The following is a 21029-nucleotide window of genomic DNA, read 5'->3' as shown; positions in this document are numbered from 1 at the left end:
GCGTTGTGATTCACCACGGAGAAAAATAATCATTGTAAACGCTGTTTACCCCAGAATGCTGCTGCCCGGCTGCTACTGACCATCCTAAGGCTAACCCCAGTGGGAGCAGCCCTGAGGGAGCTGCATTGGCTTCCAGTGCATTACAGAGTAATTTTTAAAGCTCTGTGTTTCTGCCTTAGGATTCTAAATGAGAAAGGACCTAGCTATCTGTAGCGCTTATTCACTCCTCATAGACCTATCCGGTATCTTAGATCTGAGGGCACGGCTAAGGGACAGTGCCAAAAATTCAAAAGGCATGCTTAGGAGGCTGATCCTTCAGTTTTTTAGCAGCTAAAGCCTGGAATCAACTGCTGCTAGAGCTGAGGATACAGCCTTCAGAAGTGCTGTTCCATAGAAAACTCAAACAATGTTTCTTTCAGTCTCCTTTGGGGGAGTGGTGCTAACTTTTCTGTCTTGGATTGTGCCTGTTTTTTTTCTTTCAGACAGTGATGTTTTAGCGCGGGGACACTCTGTTGGGGTAACCATAAGCTTTATAAGCTTTTAATCTAATCTATCTAATCTAATAAGGCATCCCTAGGAGTATTCGATACCCTTTAGCAAGCCTTAGGGATCACCTTCTTAGGATAGTTTTTGTCCACTAACTTCTCTGTTAGTGGCTTTTGGGTGGTTGCTCTCATATTGCAGTAAGTTGTTACAATCCATGGGCTCATAGTAGAACTCACTTTTCAAGGTACTGTTTTTCGGCCGTATCATGAGGGCCATGAATTGAATCTTCACTTTGCTGATTGACATAGTGAATTTCAATCTCATTGATCCATTGTGTAAACTGATTTGCTTCCTCCTCTGTACCTGACCATATCACAAATATATCATCAATATATAATTTCCATAGAGTTATATTGTCCATGTATGGGTTAAAATCACTGTAGATGTGTTCTTCTTCGAAGGAGTGTACAAATAGGCATGCCTGGCTTCGGGCAAAGGTACTGTCCATTGACGTACCATGGGTCTGCAGGTAGAAATCATCTTTAAACCTGAAGTAATTTCTAGTAAGGGCTGTTAAAACTCTTTAGGTGTTATGGATGCCCATTCCAACTCAGATAGTAGGTTTTTGAGGACTCTCAATGACTCCTCTTGTGGTATGCTTATGTAGAGGGCTTTGATGTCGGATGTATGACGGTACGACGCGGGCTATTACCACGCGTACCGTTACCACGCGTGTTTTACAACGCAAGTCGTTACCACGACTTGCGCTGTAGGGTGCGGACTTTGGAATAGTTTCATTTACTATTCCGACACCAGTCCCCATGGATAGTAGGGAAGGTGTTGGAATAGTAAATTAACTATTCCTTGTCCTTGTCCTTGAGCGCCCTCCAGCGCAAGTCGTGGTTACGACTTGCGTTGTAAGAGACGCGTCGTAATGGTAGTGCGGGGTAACATCCGCGTCGTAAAGGATGCTCCCCTTTGATGTCCAATGTCATCAGCAATTGCTTGCTGGGTTTGAACTGCATGTTGCTCAATATGTTCAACATGTCCTTGGTATCTTGAACATATGATGGCATCCTCTTCCCCAGTGGTCCCAAGAAAGAGTCCACAAACTTTAATAGTGGTTCTAATGCTGATCCTATGCCTGCCACTATAGAGCAGCCTGGATGTGAAGTTTCCCCTCTATGTATCTTTGATATGATGTAAAAATATGGAACTACTGGGTTAAGCTCCATCATAAATTCTGCCTTATGCTTTGTGATCCATTTATTCTCTTCTACTTCCTTTACCATGTATGCTATGATCGCTTCTATCCTCTGTGTTGTTGGGTCTTTGCTCAATTTCTTGTAGTTTCTGCTGTCACTAAGACGTTTTGACCTTACTCAGCTGCTTTCCAACTGGGAAAGGACAAATGGGGCTATAGGTTTCAGTTCTCAAGTATTTTGTATGACAATCTTACCATGTTTGAAAGGGAGAGCACAAAACCTTTTCCACTGATTAGCAGGATTCCTTTGGTCAACAAAAATGGGATCAGCAAAAATAGGGAGTGAAGGCAAAAAACTTCTGGGGAAGTACCACGCAAATGATGTTCGTACCCAACCAGGCGACTGTTTGGAGTTAAAGGATACATAGTGTGAGCATAAATTGTGAGACTTAAAGTTCTACCTACTGTCCCGACGTAAGCACCCATAATATAAATTGAAAATTCATGCTCCAGAGTCTCGGAAAGATTGAAATATCCTCCTCTAGGTTTCCTCCTACATTTTGATTATATTTCCAAATGTTTTGGAAGTTAACAAGGTTTCCACTTGTGCAGTTTGGAAGTTAAGATGGGTGCAGTATTCCCAGGAGTACTTCTGGAAAGCTTTTTGTGTTTTCTATGTTTCCATTAGCAAAATACGGTTGCTAACCTTGTTCCTTTTTCTGTACTAGAAACTATTTTTCCAACAGTGAAAACCTTTCACTTAGACCCTCCTTATAGTTTTGTTTGCTAGAGAATGATTTGGTCCTTCACTTGCCAGGAGAAAATCACCAGGTAGAGAATGATTGTGAGTATAATCAATGTCACAACTTTTTGAATGTGGCCAACTTTCCAGGGCATGAATTGTGAATTAGGAAGCATCTGACAAAAATGTGATGTCCTAAAAATTGTCCACTTGAAATATTGCTAGAAAAGTTATATTCAATCAGAGGATAGTTTTAGTTTTAGATTTCGGAAACTAAGTGAAAAATAACTTTTAATCAAATGTTATAGAATTTTACAGCACAGAGATACACATTAATGTTTTTATTTATTGCCAGGCCTTTTGATGGAAAATGCAAATTTCTTTACACAATGAGACACAGCCTTTGGAAATGTGTTTTCTATGAGTGCATACTTTTCCCAATATGTAATATACCACATGTTTATACATTAAGCACCCAACATAAGGGTCTAAAAGGCATTATTCAGAAGTGGGGTAGCTAATGTACAGAAAAGGTTTTTTCTACATGGCACAAGTACTTTTTTCTTTTCATGTTACTGCAGTGCTTCTAAACTGTGCTTCCTGAAGCAATTATTTAAGTAAAGTAGCCCACATATGGCAATTAGCTTCCACTCCTTAGGTGCCAATTCTACAACAATTTACAATGGCCTTACTTGAAAGTTTAATAAACGATTCAGGTGAAAACAATTTTACAGTACAGTTTTAGGGTCAGAGCATATACTCTGTTGTACTGAATAGCAGTGTAACCACGCACAGAGTCCTAATACCAACAAATACAGAGCCCATACAAAGGTGAAATATCTGTGCTGACCAAGCAGAAAAGACATTAGTGTATCATGTAGGATAAACAGTCTTGTTTCCCCACAATCTTCCCTATGGTGAAGATTGCTCTAGGAATTTGTTGTGTGTTTTACTGGTTCATTTTGCCTCCTCTAGGGCACTTTTATTGGTTCAGAAGGGTGCAGTTATTTCCGAGTCTTTGCACAGTGTGTTAGAATGGGGAACGTCCTTTACAACGGAACTTTTACAATGAAGTACCGTTACGACTCAGGTTTAACAACGAAAGTCATTACAACGACCTTCGCTAGAGGGCGCTCTAGGATAAGTAATAGTTTAATTTACTATCCAACACCTTCCCTACTATCCACGGGGACTGGAGTTGGAATAGTAAATTAAACTATTCACTATCCAGCGCCCCCCAACGCAAGTCGTTGTAACGACTTGCGTTGCAAAACCTGCGTCGTAACGGTACGGGTTGTAAAAGCACGCGTTGTACTGTCATACATCCGTTAGAATTATGCTGGGGCTCAGGCATCCGAATAAGTCAATGCTTTCTTTGTGACCCTTTTGAATGACAGATGCTTGAGTGGCTCACACCCATCACATGATCATTTATTTGATCTAGGCCAACAGCCACTCACTTGACTTTGAGATGGACGTGCCCCTTTCCATTAATACTAACTTTGAGACTTACAGAAAACATTGGTGGACTGCCTGTTTTTTGTCTCCTGGCATGTTTAACGAAATCCAGTCTTTTCCAGGAGTCACTGGTTCAAAAAACTAGCACTACTTCACAATTACTATATTGAAAGACTGCACTGGACAGAGTTTTGTGTAGATTTAGATTTCTAGAGTCATCACGACCATCAGAAAACCACTTTACTATATATGTGAGTAGATGGTTCACATTAAATTATGGCATGTCCTTTTTCAAAGTGTGATAACTTGCTTCGAGTAACAGTCCCTCGTTTCTCTAAGCTTTAGGCTTAGCCTGTGATAGTTTCTGCGATGTCTGTCCTTACATAGGTATCTAAGCTTCTCAAGACATGGTTATTCACTCAGCCATAGGACTAAATCAATGAGGGCTTCAGCATTTCCTAGAACAGCGCCAAGAAACCAATCGGTGTACGTGCACTCTATAACAAATTTTAACATATCATAATCTTAACCTTCAAATGTCCCTGTTATGTTTTCCTAAACTTGGATCTCAAAGTTTGCTTGTGGTAGTCCTTGGCTCTTGCAAAGGCGTCTTTCAGACATCTCCTATTCCTGTTCAACAGAAAATGTTATAAATCCTTTCATCCTTCGATGGTTAGTTAATTCCAGTTATAACCAGTATAATTGTATGTGGCCTGTCAGCTCATGATCATTTGTGCATTTTTGCACTGACTGTTCTACTTTTACCTTCTACTGTTTACGGCATAAAACAGCACAGTGCTTGATTGGTCTCAACAACTACTTCAATCAGCAATATGAAATATAATATGCGTTCGTAGAAATATGAATATAACAGTGAGGTGAAACATCCATTACAACACAGGCATTGCAAGGCAATGCCCGTACAACACAGTCAATACAAAATGCGTTGTAATGGCATGAGCTGTAATGGAGGTTGCATTGTAAAAACCATGTGGCAAAGATATCCGTTGTAATAGTTTGTGTTGTAACATCATACATCCAACAGTGAGTAAGAGACAGAGTTGGAAAACTGATATATGCAAATTTACATGATAATACATGAGGGATATGATGGTTTAGAGGTAAATGTAGATGGATCACTCATGTCAAAATTCAAAAGGGGCATTTTGCAGAAAAGCAGCACACTTGGGGACTGGGCTACATCTTGTAATCAAACTTTGTTGAGAAAGTATCACAAGAAATGTAGAAGTGAATGGCCCAAATAGGCACAAAGTGTTCCATTTGAATTATACTGTTGTATGGCTCTTGCATCTGATAATGTGGCGCATACCACTCCTACGTGTAATTTTACCTTTTCTATCTCTCTCACCCTTCAGGTACCAGAAAAAATTGTAATTAAACAGACATTCAAGGTAGAGGTCGTCTTCCAGAACCCTCTTTCTGAGGTGCGGAAGAACTGTTCATTGCTGTTGGAGGGAAGTGGCCTCTTGAAAGAGCAACTTATGATAAAGTGAGTGGAAGAAACACAACCATTGGAGAATTGGGGCAATAATTAACATTTTGGCATGGGGGGATATCCGCTACAGATTGGTGGTGATTCTGCTGTGACAAATTTATGATTCACCTACCAAATTTAGAGGTGTTGGAGCCACTGGGTTTCGGAAAGCAGAGTCATAGCTGCGTCCTGCTCTCAGAAACCCTTAACCTGGCGACTGCCACAGGGCCATCAGGTCACAGTGCCAATAGCCTGCCCTACCTTCATTCGGGGTATTGTCACCATAAGAAGCATGATATTCCCGGGAAGGAAAATGTAAAAGTGTCCCTTACTTTGCAGGAGAAAAACTCTCTATGCCTAACACATTTTTCTTTTCCTTTTCAACAATAAAACCTCCATTTAGGGAGTTTATTGCTGGGAGGCAGAAAGGAATGCTGAGCAGACTATAAGAAATGCACTTGGAACTCAATAGTGATAACAATGCACCTTCACAATTATATATAAAGAATATCTGTGTGTTTGCTTACCATGGTGTGGAACAAGTAGAAGCTGCAAGGCCGGTTGATAGTTGGGCATTAATTTTACATTTTATAGGATTAAGCTTAGTTTTTGCTCTTAGTTACAAATTATCAGAAATCGCCACCCAGCTAGATTTTTGTGCAAGGTTCTCAAAAAGTCAATGGAGTCATCAGAGTTGGGATCAATTTAATGTATTCTTTTTCCTAGAAATGGCTCTCCATAGAGACACAACTTTGCTTAAATCCGGCACCAAAGCATTTCACAGTTTATCATCCTCAAGACTGTTCTCTATTTCAATGAGCTGCCCTTCCAATTGCAGTGCTGAAATAAACATTCACAGGGTATATTCTCATAACCCTCTATCACAGAAGTTTCACTTTCATCTACAAGCTTGAGTGCAGAATCTAGTTAATCTACAGTCAACCATTTATAACTTGTTCGTGTCCAGATACATTCAAACATTGTATTATATCCCAAATGTTTGCTCATCAGAAAAAGATGAGGTGTGGCTCACTGGTTAGAGGCGGCAGACCTGTAAGCAGAGAACGGCCCGGGACCAGGGTTCAATTCCCGACACGGCAGGGTCTTGGACCAGGGTCAATGGACTCGATAATTCTCGCCTCAGTGCCTACTCTAACCAGGGAACACACTCGGTAACTCTGGGCATTAAGCTTGCCTCATCTCTACAACGGCCCCCCACAGACGCCGGGGATGCCTGGTTTTACCCTGGAGATACCCAGAAAGGAACCATCTCACAGGGAAAACCAGGACGGGTTCCCCAGCGGTCTACAGTGCCAGGACACTCGGGTAGAGTAACAGTGCGCTTTACAAGTATCCCAAAAAAAAAAGATAGCCAACAAGGCCACTTTCCCAAACTCTCTTGCACTGGACAAACACAGTAGCTAGGTTGGTTTTGATAATTTCACCCACAGTAATTAACAAACTTGTCCCACATATGAACTCTACTCTGCCTGTCTTCTCCTTCTTCTCACTATTTGAATATTTGAATATGGTTCTCTTACAGACCGCCTCAATCTCCCACTTCAATCCCTTATGCCTTAACTTCTCATGTATACCTAGATAAACTCCTACTCATTCTTGTTAAAAGGAATGGCCCATGATGACTCTGAACCACTTGACTTTTAATGTCTGCCCCAACTCTTGGGCATTAGCCCTCATTCTGTCCCACATGCACACAGGACGACACATATTTGGACCTTTCAGTGAATGAATGATTGAATAAATATCTTTATTTGATTACAAATATATCATTATAAAAGAGCAAGCAAATATAAAAGTACACAGAATAAAATCAGTTATCAAAATACATCCAAAGGTGAGCAATAGATTATATTAAAGAATACAATAAAATTCAGCCAATAAAGTACTTTTTTAAGAAAAGCTCCAGTTGAATAACAAACATCAGGATTAGGGAGCATTCGAAGAAAATAGAGGGCAGGCCTATATTGGCAAAAACTTTGTTTTTTAAGAATTGGCAATAACATTTTTCGCCAGGTCTTTCATACAATTTACAGAATAATATGAAATGATTCAGAATCTGGGAGATGATTCATCACAAGGGCAGAGCAGCATGGATGTAAGGTCAAATTGGCCAAGAGGGTGACTCAGGTAGCACCTTATATATTCCCTAGTCGGAATTTCATCAACAGTGCCCTTTCTCTTACATTATTATTACATGTGAGATATGGCTCAATGCATTTGGTTGTTTGCAGACCATTTAAAAGTCCTGTAGTAGGCCTCATGACCTCTCTACCTTCCCTGTTGGACAGTACCCTGCTCATGAACAGATCTTTATTGTTGCCAATACCCCTTTATGATATCACATGTCTTAACAAATAGCTCTGGTCTACCCATTGTAGCCACTGTATTCTGCATATATTTCAGCCAGGGGATTCTTAGACCATAATCATAAAACAGGCGATCCTAAATTACTTACTGATTTAAAGGTGGCTCAGGGTTACTCCATATAGGGATCCAAAGGAGAAGAAGGGAAAGACCCACCAAATCAGTCACATAGGCCAGTCCTAATTCTTTATGTTGAAATGCTGGGGACTGACTGCGGTTTTCTCCCCTCTGAAGGCTACTCCTATCTGTAAACCCCCCGATGCCCTCACCATAAGTAAGAACAGGTAAGCGTTTTAGTATATACATTTCTAATAGGGATGCTATTGGTTTACTTCCCACCTTGTTGGATACATTAAACAGGGCCCCAACTGCACGATTAAAATGTGAACAGCGATCAGATAAACAGGGCAAAACACAGTTAATCAAAGGTCACTCCCAGATAGGAAAATTCCCCAACCTTAGTGATGTTACTCTCCTTAATGGATTTGGGTCTGACCTTACTGCGCTGCAGCCTGCATTCCATAATATGCAACTTTGCAATATTTGTGTCTAAATCCAAATTAGCCATAAAGGATATGAATTTATCAGCCAGGGCACATAGGCCATTTGGTGAGCGGGAGAGCAGAACCACATCATCAGCATATAAAAGGGCCACCAATAGGTTACAATTTATCCTGGGTAAATCATTACAGATGGTGACAAGAAAAGTGATTAGATTGTTAATTTACAATCAAATTAAAATCGGTGCCAGAACGTGCACTTGACGAACATCTCGCCTGAGGGGAAAAAGAGAAGTGCATTCCCCAGGTATGCCAAACCTCACCTTTGCCAAGACCTCACAGTGGAGTGCACACAGAAAATCCACCAAATCCTGTGGCATACTGATCTGTTGGAGAATAGTCCATAACTTTGAATGGTTGACTCTATCAATTGCACTGCTCAGGTCCATGAAGGCAAGGTATAGCGGGCATTTAATGGCAATTGTATGTTTACCCACTATTAAACTGAGGTTAACATACTGTTCCTATGCCCTCAAGCCTTCCCTGAATCCATATTGGGCCCTATTAAGAATCCAGTTCTGCTTAACCCAATCCTATATCCTATGTAGGATCACCCAAACTGCAATCTTAACAGTGTCCAGAAGCAAAAGTGGCCTATTGCAGTGGGGACCCTGGCTGATACCATTTTAGAAGATTGGTTATATAATGGCCTGCAGCCAGGAAGCTGGAATCAGACAGGATGCTGCAGTATTCAAAGTGCCAGGAAAGATAGAGGCCCACTTGTTGATGTTTTCTTTAAATAGGTCCATGGGAAACCCATCTGGTCCTGGAGCTTTATTTGAAGGACTAGAGGGGATAGCTTTTATTACATCTTGCTCAAACCTAATGGTTAGAGGGAAGGAAATAGCTGGCTCACCAGACTCTGGGGGAAAATGTTCCTCAAAGTAATAAATATACTCAACCCAGCTCTAGTCACTAATAGTTGAGCCCATACAATCACACTTGTTAGTGCCACTGATCATTAACAATAGCCCAAAAATGTTGAGGGTCCACTTTACAGAAGCCTAGTAGTTCATTCCATGCTTCCTCCTTGAGGACCATCTTGCGCTTTTTTATGGCAAGCTTATAATAATGTCTTGATTCAATTATAGCATTCTGATCTCTGGGCCTGAACTTTAATGCATACCTAAGGTTTTTATTGGCATACCTGCAATCCTTGTCAAACTATCCTGGATTCATGGTTTCTGTATGTTTTGTCATGGTTGTAAGAAGGGATTTAATATAATTGTTTAAAGTTTCGAAGGAGGTGATTACCTTCAGTGGTGTGTGACATTCAGTTTGCAGGTGGTCTATAATCAATCCCAGGTTTGCTTTTACGACATCAGCTAATAAAGATGAGATATCTACACCCCTCCATCATAGTCTAGGGCCCTTATACTTACTGGCCAAATTGACAGTTTCTTTCAACAAGGCAGATTGATGTCCTGCTGGGTAGTTTGAAAACACTTCTAAAGGTTATGTTATGTTGTTATGTTATGTTATGCGTATTTATTAAGCGCACAGATGCTCCAGCGAAGGAGCGTCCCGGCGCCCGACAAGGTAGCAGCACAACACAACTAAACAACACAAAACGGAAGAGACAGAGTACTAAGGGAACAAAAAGTATTTGACAGCTCGGCGAAAAGAAAACAGGTCCCTAAGGGCGCGAATCGCCGGGGGAAGGGCATTCCATAGCACTGCAGCGCGGACTTGAAAAGAGCGTCCACCAGCCCTGCTACGCTTAAAGCGGGGGACGACCGCAAGTTCTAGGTCTGAAGATCTTAAAGACCGAACCGGGACATATCGAGACAAGAGCTTGGAAAGGATTGTAGCCGAAGATCCCGTGAGGATCTTGTAGGCAACACAGAGGGCCTTAAACCAAATCCTTTGTGCAATCGGAAGCCAGTGCAGCGAACGCAGGGTGTTAGTAGTGGAGCAAAATCTAGGTAATCCCACCACCGCTCTCGCTGCGGCATTCTGAATGCGCTGAAGGCGGCTAATTTCCGCTTGATTCAGGCCCACAAAAAGGGAACTGGCGTAATCCAGCCTGGAGATCACTGTAGCTTGGATCACGAGTTGCCTAGTGGTGGCATCAAAGAACTTAAGCACGGGACGAAGTCCACGCAGGATGCCGAAACAACAGGCCGCTGTGCGTTTGGTATGACAGACGAAGGCAAGAGTTGGATCCAGCCAAACCCCTAAGTTTTTTAGCTCAGAGACCGGGGTTGGCGTGGGGCCCAGATCCGTTGGCCACCACCTGTCTCCCCAGAGTTCCGTTTGTTTGCCAAAGATCATAACCTCGGTCTTACTAGCGTTCACCTGGAGACAGTTGGACGTCATCCAGCCTGCGACCGCCCGAAGTCCTTGTTGGAATCTGGGGGCATCCGCATCCGCATCCCCGCTGATCGTGACCGCTAGCTGGGTGTCATCGGCGTATGACACCATGGTCATACCCCACTGCCTGACTACCTCAGCCAGCGGTCTCACGTATAGATTGAATAACGTGGGGCTCAGCGAGGAGCCCTGGGGAACCCCCAGAGCCAAAGGATGGAGTTTGGACTGGTATGGCGGGACGGCCACACTGAAGGAACGGTTGGCAAGGAAGGAACGGAACCACTGGAGAGCAAGGCCGGTAACGCCCGCTTCCTCCAGACGACGCAGAAGGATGGGGTGGGAAACGGTGTCAAATGGTCACTATAACCACTGGTGTTCCACCCCCCACACCCAGCTACATAAGTAGCCAAATCCCTTGACAGGAATCTGAATCCCCGAATCGTTACATATTAGGGGGGAGTAATCGCAAGTAGCTTGGTCATCTGTACCATGATCTCCAGCCCTGCCGCGATTTCCCTAAAACAGAACAGATAGCTGGGACAATAAAGGATTCATACCCAACCCAGGTAAACTCCCCTGTTGCCCAAGTTTCCTGCAGAATTACAACGTTATATTTGTTACTAAAGCTGAGCCAATTTGGATCTACCAGTTTAGAGTTCAATCCAGCATATTCCAAGAAACTATGGACTTCTGAGGCACAGGAGATGGACCCACGACAACAGAGTGTTACTCTCTGTCTGGCGAGTCATGGCCAATATTAGCCTCAACCCCACCCCCATTTCCATTTCGTCAGACCCAAGTCAATCCAGTTCCTCCATACCAGATAGGACACTGAATCTATTAGATGTAGTTAGATATGGAGTCAGCGCTCTGACCTCAGAGACCCCCTGCCTGGAAGATAATCCACTCCTCACTGTTCAAAACTCAGCTAAGTGATGATAAAACTAACCTATTTGTAGAGCAGTTATACAGTTGTTCCTAAGGAAGCCATTTGCATGATGTGAGTACATTACAATTAGGTGCTCAGCAAGAGCCGGGTTCCTAAAGTTATTAACCACCCAGACCCCAGTCACTTGCTTGTATGAGGGACCGAGTGAACCACCTTTCAGACAAACAAGCTCTTGTTATACTCTGAATATTCAAAGTCCATTTTTTTTCAGTCAATGGCAGATGTAACTTTTTCAGGTTAATTTGAGTTTCCACCTTGGCTAGGAGCAGACGTTTTTTATTGGCCAGGACCACAACATATGGACTACATTTGGGAGGGAGAGTAAGGCATGTGGCATTGGCAATCGTAGTACATGAGCTACGTGGCATATTACTTGCACTATGATCCATATTTTCACTGCTTTGATTAATAACATTTTTGGCAGTTGACAGAGTAGACCCAGAGCTTCCATCACGTACATGCAAGCTGATTGTCTTTAAGGCTCCCTCGAATTGTGAGGACTGGGGCAGCTGTGCTATAATTAGTCGATGACTCTGCCACAGTTTTACATCTGGAGGTTGCACTGGAGAGTTTTCAGACAGGCGATTCTAGGCTCACAATTTTTTTTGCTAAGGGGGGATACTGGCTTGAATGAGATTAGTTTTTAAAACAGTTGGCCCGATATTGCATTGCAGGATTACCAAAACAAGCACAGCTAGGTAGCAAAGATGAGGCACGGTGGTCCACAGTTCCTTTAGCCACTTTCGCTTTAGGTTTTACTTTTCTTTATCAGTAGCCCCATCCTTGGAGCATCCAATAGTCCTTATATGGAATTTCCTTTTGGCAGATGGGCCTCCTTCCAGTGATGGATTAGAAGCCTTAGGGAGCTCTTGTGGAACTTGGCAATAATCGAAACTGCCTTTGACCGTACTTTCAGACTGATCAGTAGATAGTGCAAACACTTTGGATGGGTCACTGGCGGCTTCAAAGTTAGAGACATACAGTGATCAAAGAGAAGAAACACCTTGTTACAAAGATCTCTTCACCAAGCCAATTACTTTTGCAATATCTCCTACCACTCTAGCCAGAAATGAATCAAGCATGATGCCAGCATGTGAGGATTAAGGTGCCATTTACTTGTCCCCATCTGGCATTTTCCGCGTCCCCATCTTAGCCCCCCTAGTGCCCATAGTATTCACTGGCGTAGCTTATGCATGGAATAAGGAGGAAATAATGGGGCCTCAAGAATTTCTGGCAATAATGATGTTTAAGACTCACCAAAGAAAGAGATGGGCGAAGGTTCCTGTGGAGGTGTTTTGAGGACTTAACTCCCCCCACTAAGGAGTCTCCTAACGCCGAGAATTACATCGGCGCCTTGCTGCTGGTCGCGCTGGTCACGCGCGTGTCTGCTTAAGTGCAACTTTTATAATCCGCGTTTTTGGATTTACTTTAAATTTTAATTTTGCCTTCTCCCCTGGTCTTAACTGTGGGCTGCCCCTTACCTGCACTGTAATTTGAGGAAACATCACCGCTGTTTGGCGGGTCCGGGTTACTGGGAGGTTGTGGTTGTCAGCGCCATCTTGGCTAAGGATAGAAGCGCGAGCGCCATCTTGGAGCGTCCAGGTCACCTGGGACGCCGAGACGACGCTATTTAAAGCTCGCCTGTAGAGCGCAGCGGTGACGCGCAGCGGTCACGCCCTCCCTGCACCTGAGTCGTGCCAGAGTCCTGCCCGTCTGCGCTCGTCAGCGTGTCGGAGGCGGGCGAGGCGGGACTCTGGGCTACGACTCATTTACAGCAGGGGCTTATCTTGGCTCAAGGTATGTGCTGCTCACGACCATCTGGGGTGTTGTCTTATAGCGCGGATGTGCTGACATCTATGCGCGCTCTCCCCTTGGGTTGTAAATGTTTATTCCCCGGAGGGCGTCTTCTGGGGAAAGGATGTCCCGCTTGTGGTTGGCGCCCTATGGCTTCGCCAACTCCTGTTCGGCCACCGCCCACCCAGAACTATCATTGTGCTCTTTTGAACACCAGGTCCCTGGCTTGTCATTCGACGGATATCTGGAGTCTGCTTGCAGACTCCGATATATCATGTCTATTCCTAACTGAGACATGGTTGGGGGCAGGCTCCGAACCAGATGTTGCCTGTGCCCTGCCGTCTAATTATACTATCCTAAGGAAAGACAGGATAGGGGGTAGAGGAGGAGGAGTAGCCTTGATAGTGGACAAGGCCTTGGGTTGTTCCTCTTTTCCTGTCGAGAACATCGCAGGATGTGAAGCGTTAGGCTTTACACTCAGTCTCTCGTCTTCTCAGACGTGCACAGGGATTCTTGTATATAGACCACCTGGTCCGATTGGTACTTTTATTGAAGACTTGCAGGCAGCTCTCTCTGTACCCTGCATGCGTTCTGCACATTGTATGTTGTTGGGTGACCTAAACTTACATATGGACTCTGTATCCGACGCTAATGCGTCAAAGCTGCGGGATATAACTGCATTGCTGGGGCTTGCCCCTTTTATTGATAGCCCTACCCACGTCAAAGGACACACGCTAGATTTAATTTTTTCTACGGCACCGATTGAAGTGTCTTCGTTGCTTCCAGTCCTTTGGTCTGACCATTTTTTAATAAAGTTTGTTATTTCACATGTGACTAGGCCCAGGCAAAGAACACAGAAGGAGGTGACTCGTCAATCCAGAGCATTTCATTTAGTGACAGCAGATATGCTATCGGCTGTTCTCTGTCAACAGCCATGCAAACTGACAGGGAACTTAGATACCGATCTGAGTTTGGTTCAGGAATGGCTGCAAACTAGATTCGTGGAGCTAGCCCCAGTGAAGCTAGCGAGAACCGCTCCCTGTCACGATTCTGCTCCTTGGTTTACTTCCACTCTACGTATAATGCGCCGAGATTGCAAAAAAGCGGAACGACTCTGGCGTCGCAAATACGATCCAGTGGAGAAAATAAAGTATCGTGATGCCATAAAACATTACCATAAAAATATTGCTGAAGCCAAAAAGGAATACCTTGAGCATAGGATAGACCGAGCGGATAATACGAGTAGGGAACTCTTTAGAATTGTCAAGGAGTTTGTGGATCCTGCTGTAGGAGCTATCTCACACTCTCACACTGAAGGGTGGATTAGACAGCTTGCTGACTTTTTTGTCACAAAGATTAAAACTATTCAGGATTCCTTTCCTCCGGTGGACTCCTTAGGGGCAGCTGATGTTCTCGCCGACAACGGGCAGGTACCATCCTTAGAGGCAGAACTTGAGCCCACACTATCGGTTTTCCCGCGGCTGTCTTGTGCAACATCCCTGGAGCTACTGTCCCGGCTTCAATCCGGCTCACCCCTGGACGTATGTCCAGCAAGGTGTCTGGGCAGGGTGGCTCCGGCAGTAAACAGCTTGCTGAACCCCCTGCTTAATTTGTCTCTGAGCTCCGGAGTGGTGCCTCGGGATTGGAAACACGCCCTTATTCTGCCGCTGATCAAAAAGCCTCAGTTAGATCCTTTGCTGCTGGCTAACTATAGACCGATCTCCCTCCTCCCTGCTCTGGCGAAGGTGGTTGAGAAGCATGTTCAACACACACTTACCACCTTTATTGAGAATAACAACATTCTCCATGACTCTCAATCTGGTTTCCGTGCGAACTATAGCACGGAGACGGCCCTCGTGGAGGTGACCAACGCCATCAGGGAGACGCTCGATCTAGGGGGTAAGGCTATGTTAGTCTTGTTGGACTTGTCGGCGGCTTTCGACACCGTCCCTCATGCGGGTCTCCTTTTAAGACTCAGGGAGATCGGTTTGCGGGGGACGGTGTTGGATTGGTTTCAATCCTTTTTATCGGGCCGCCGACAGGTGATCTGGGCTCCTCCGTTCTCCGCTGAAATGCCATCGCTAGAGGTTGGGGTTCCACAAGGGTCCATTCTGAGCCCCACCATATTTAATATCTATATGGCCCCTCTGGCGGTGGTAGCGGAGGCTTATGGGGCCCGGGTCATCTCATACGCTGATGACACCCAGCTTCTGTTCACATGCAGCAAAGAAGAGGCTTTTGACGGCGACAGGATTAAAGACTGTCTGAGTGCAGTCTTTGCGTGGTTTCAGCGGCACAGCCTGAAATGCAACTCGGATAAGTCTGAGCTGCTTTTCTTTGGCTGTGCCCCTGACCCGGGCTGGAAGTCCTGGTGGCCCCAGGATATGTTCCCCCCTGAGAAATCATCTTCCCAAGTGAAAAATCTGGGAGTGGTGTTTGATGATGATCTCTCCTTCCGCCCCCACATTATGGGGATATCCGGGAAATGTTTTGGCATCCTCAAGATGTTGAGGAAGTTTCTTCCTTTGCTCTCCCTACAATACTGGAAGACAGTAGTCCAGGCGCTAGTGGGATCTAGGTTAGATTACGCTAATGCGCTTTTTGCGGGTCTGCCTAGGTATTTCCTAGCCAGACTGCAAATTGTCCAAAATTCGGCAGCCAGAGCCATCTTTGGCCTGCCTTGGAGAGCCAGCACCCAAATGCTTCTGAATAGGTTGCATTGGTTGCCTATTTCTAAAAGAATCAGGTTTAAAATTCTTATGCTGGCCTTCAAAGCCCTTCACTCTATCGGTCCTAATTACATTAGAAAGCGGATCGCTTTCTATGTGCCGCGGAGGGTGTTGCGATCTGCCGATTTGGCTAAATTGGAGGTGCCCACGGCCAAACGTGTCCGGATGGGAGAACGGTCCTTTCAATTTGTGGCAGCTCGCTGTTGGAACTAGCTCCCTCTCTCCCTACGCAAAGCCGAGAGTCTCCTGGCTTTTAGAAAAGAGCTGAAGACCATGCTCTTTTCCGCGTAATCACTGCGACTGTGGTGCTGCTGCCTCTGTGTTTGCAGGTTTCAGGTCTCTTTGCCAAAGCGCCGGGACACCCCTTTGGGTAGCCGTGCGCTCTAAAAGTACGGCCTTAACATAAGGTGATAGCCTTTGTCCTGGACTTTCAACTTTCCTGAAGCGCCCACATAAGTTATTACTACTAAAATAGGCCAATTTCTCCTTCTCTCTGACAGGTTGTACACGCCTTGTTTTTCTTCAATGTGAACAGAAGAAATGTTTCATGTCCTCTCTAAGAGCACACTGTTCCCCCAAATTTTCTATCAAAGGATTCTGCCCCTCACCTAGCTAGTGTGACTAAAAGTTCTGATAGGATCGCTACTATTTAAGAGCCTTACGCTTGCTCTCCGTCAAATCCCGAGACCAATATAAATGTGGCTACTGAGTTTGTAAGACTTGGGTTGTGAGGCTACCGAGTTTGTAAGACTTGGGTTGTGAGGTTTCTACCTTACCTAACTGACACATTGAGTTGTCAGGAGAAGTCCTTTTATTAGCCTCTCAAATACGAAACTCCTTTCTTGTCTCTTTATGACTGGCCTCCTCTGAAATGTGTTTTAAAAGTGGTATTTCTTAAATTGCTCTCAGTAATGCAACATGAGGCATTTACAGAGTGTTTTTTAGATGATTTTATAGCTTTCTTTGGATTCCTTTGTTGAATGGTTTGTACATTGTCTCAATGGCCACGTTTTTTAAGAATTTGTTGCATGCTTTATGGTAGCCTAGTTGGAAAAGTTTGCCTTCTACAACAGAATTCATTAAAACGGATAAGAAATGTATGCGCGAGGGAACAATTCTACTTCTATCATGAAAAGTAATTGTCAGTATATTATCTTTTAAAAGTACACACTATCAAAATGAAAATAATTTAAATATATTTTTCACTAATTTCCAATGCCACCTTAAAACCAGAATCTCTGCCTGCAATGCGGAGGTGTAAATAGCACACTTTAATAATAACCAAACTGTTTCTGGATTGCCTTAAGCTTGCTATTTTTGCCTTTTTGACTGTTAGTTAAAATTTCATATCCGAAGTTGTGCTTCAATACATGCTATTCAACAACCGACTTACAAATTTTTATGGCTGAAAAAAAGTATTTTTTCCTTTTGCATCTCCACTGGACAATTTGTTTTTTTACTTGTTCACAATGCACATTTGTGGTGTATTCTGTATTCTCTGTGTGTGTAGGTTTCAGAAAGACTTGCGCCCTGGAATTCACAAACAGCCCCACATAACCCCAAACTACCCAAATCCTGCACTAGCTTGTTCATTAGAACCTACATGTAAGTGCAACACCATTGAAATTTAACCTCATTGTACCATCCTATACTCGGAGAAAGTACAAGGTGTATGTAAAGCACGCTGCCATGCTTGTTATGTTGTACTCTGTATGGATTCCATGCTCTACACAGCAGAGGTAGTTGGTACAGTGCTTAATTTGAGCCGGTGGTTTCCGGTGCTCAGCACCAACACTTAATCATCAACATCGGCCCTTTTCATGAGCACCAGCGAAGGAGACATTTATGGTAGGCACGGGGAGATGAAGTGATTTGCCCAGAGTCACAGGATGTTGAACCGATGCTGAGACTCAAACCTGGTTACCCAGCTCCAAAGTTGGCAGTTTTGGCCATTACGCTACATTCTCTCCCCACTTTAATGGTTAGTAGTTAGTTCTGTTTAAGACCGTGCTAATAGGAAAAATGGTCTAGTGCAAGCTGCTTCCTGACCAGAGCCCCGGCACTTATTTTTTTTTACAAATTAACCACTGAGTTGGTAGTAGTGGCTGGTCCTCGGGTGACATCTAGAAATCATTACATGGTGTAAATGAGGACTGGGGGTGTTTCTGTTTTTTGCTGTGGCCTTGGCGCTGCATGGAAGTGTGCATATATCACATAAAATTGTCTCCTTGATTAGGTTTTTGTTGTCATCATTCTGTTTTTGTTTTGATTTGTTTTTATTTTAATGGTGCTTTACCATTCAGGTACTCTTCCTGGAGCCTTCTCTTCTATGGGAATGTGTCTGGTTCCTCAATGAGTTGGGAGGTGTGAGTTTTAATTGTGTATTTTAAAACATAAAATTATGAACATCTGCGATTGATCACTTGAACTTGACCACAACTTATTCCTACCAAACTATTTCCACTCTGTTATATCCACCTACTACACCACAATAGAGAGTCATTTACTAAGATACAGTCTCATCAATATACTTTTGGTTTGTCTTCCTTGAACACAGGGTAAAAGATATGAAGCCACATGAGATGATGAAGATTCCTGTAGAAATCACTCCATTCACAAAGGGAACCCGGCAACTGCTGGCCAACCTGGTGTGTGATCAATTTTCGAAAGTCAAGGGATTCCAGAATGTTGATGTGGCTCAGAATTCATGATACCTACAGCATCTCATTCAGTAACGCAGAATGCACACATTTTATGATATTTCATGAATGTGCTATACACATTTGCTATTCGTTTTTGCTGTGATCAATTTCTAGTCATGATTTCAATGTTCACTAGCCAATTGTCACTGGGGAGATGCCGTTTGGAGTAGTCCAAGAGGACATGCATGAAGGGCAACCAGAAAATGTACCTTTCCTGTCTGTCCTATTCCTGTAACTGCAAAAGTAACTAAGAAAATAATAATTGGTAGGAAAGCAATAGACATCATTCAGCCCATATATACTGTTATACCAGCCAAATAGGTAGCTCTTGGGAAAATGTAAGTTTCAGCATGTCGACACTCTATTGCAAATGCAATAAAGAATTAAATGGAAGACTCAAATTGCAGCATATCATCATCCGCTCATTGCCAACCCACTGTTGTTGCGTATGTAAACATTTACCTTTCATTTATAGTTGCTTTTAAAATGAACGTGTTGCCTCAATTTTTTTTCAGTATATCTTTACATAAACTTGCATAGTCTTAACTGATGTGTCTTATACAGCTTGCAGCAAGTGCCATTCGTATTGGTTTTTAGTTTCAATAAAACTTATTTTGCAATCTGTTTGAAGTTCTGAATATTTAATTCAAATGGCTTACACCTGGTCTCTCTACATGTTTGTAGGAACGTGAGAAAAGTCTGAAAGCTTAGGGGACCTACTTGTGTTGTTCCATTATTAAAAGTCGAACCACAGTTCTACTAATTCACCATAGCAATATTAATATTAATAATACTATTAATAATAATAATAATATAATAATAATAATAAGAAGAAGAAGAAGAAGAAGAAGAAGAAGAATTTTGTTTTCCTAGAGCTGGATACCTCAATTGCTGCAACTGTAGAACGGCAGAGACACCTTAATTCTAATATCGTCATTTCAGCATTTTAATGCAGGTGATGTGAGAACCAAGAGGAATTTTTGCAAGGAAATGAAGGAGTGCGGAGCTCTGGCAAATTTTGCAGCGCACTCCTGTTTTTTCTCTAGCACTGGTGCTAAAAGTTACATCCTAGCGCCCACACAGACACCCTTGTGCCATAGTGCAAAGGTACCTGCATTGTAGTGAATTATAGTTTATGTGTAGGAAGGTGCCCCTTCCTGAACATAAACAATTTAGAAATGGCTATTTGCTACTTCTATGTGTGCTGCGTTCTGCACACATAGAAGTAGCAAGTCGTCATTATTTTATGATTGTTTATGTGCAGGAAGGGATACCTTCCTGCACATAAACAATCATTAATGGTGTTTTGCTCTTTCTATGGGTGCTGCAGAATGCAGCACATATAGAAAAAGCAAAATAAATAAATAAATACAATTATTTCTTCTTGTCGCGCCATTTTGAATGCCTGCTATTGCATGACATTAGTTTTTGGCACTGTCCCAGATTTATTTACAGATACTTGTAAATCTGGGGCAGTATCAAAAAGCAATGGGTTTTGCAGTGGAGCACCCACAGCAACACCCATTGCACGCCAGACAACTGCATGAAAGAGTACCATATTTACAAAGCGGCGTCAAGCCCAAAAAAGTGGCTTAACTTCACTTTGTAAATATGGAGTAGGACATTGTGTCACAGGAACGTCAGTAAAAGTGATGTTCCTGTGGTGCAATCACCTTGTAAATATGCCCCCAAGTTCTTGTGTCAAAAGTGAGTGACTTTTAGTAAAGCAATATGAGCTTCTTTACGTATCACGGCCACAAAATACAGTCAACTTGGTTTTTCATAAAATTAAATCAAAGTGTTTATGCATATACCACACTCAACGTGTTTATGCTAAGAGCTGAAATGATATTGTTTGTTTTCTCAACTGGTAAATGGTTAGGAGTATAACAGACCTATTAACAGATTGGCAGGCGTAAATATCGACAAAAACAATATTGTGAAAAAATATTGAGAACAGAAATATTGACTTTACACACCTGGAACATGAAGTAGAAAATATCAACAATATATATAGAAGACCACAATATTGGCAGAAAATAGGTGAGAATAATGACTTCTAACTATTACAGACTGTATTAACTTCAAACCATATATAAGCTTCAAAATAATATTACACGTTTTAAAAAAATATGCTTAGAATATAAAATTGATATAAATACATATATAACTTATCAATATAAAATAAAGTAATATAATTTAAATAAATCCC

General features: G+C 42.9%; 1 protein-coding gene across 1 annotated transcript in view; it reads left to right on the top strand.

The window, feature by feature from the left end:
* LOC144769042 (protein-glutamine gamma-glutamyltransferase E-like) overlaps positions 1-19405 on the top strand; it is a 104117-nt gene extending 84712 nt beyond the window's left edge. The window contains exons 5-6 of the mRNA XM_078653037.1: positions 5267-5400; positions 18673-19405. Coding sequence (XP_078509163.1) covers positions 5267-5400; positions 18673-18826 — 288 coding nt within the window. The 3' untranslated portion in view covers positions 18827-19405. The remainder of the gene's footprint in view (positions 1-5266; positions 5401-18672) is intronic.
* Positions 19406-21029: the final 1624 nt, after the last annotated feature.

This window comes from Lissotriton helveticus, chromosome 7 (assembly GCF_964261635.1).
Source record: "Lissotriton helveticus chromosome 7, aLisHel1.1, whole genome shotgun sequence".
In the NCBI taxonomy this organism is placed as follows: domain Eukaryota; kingdom Metazoa; phylum Chordata; class Amphibia; order Caudata; family Salamandridae; genus Lissotriton; species Lissotriton helveticus.
Note: the sequence above shows the minus strand (reverse complement) of the source record. Positions and strands in the feature narration are given on the sequence as shown.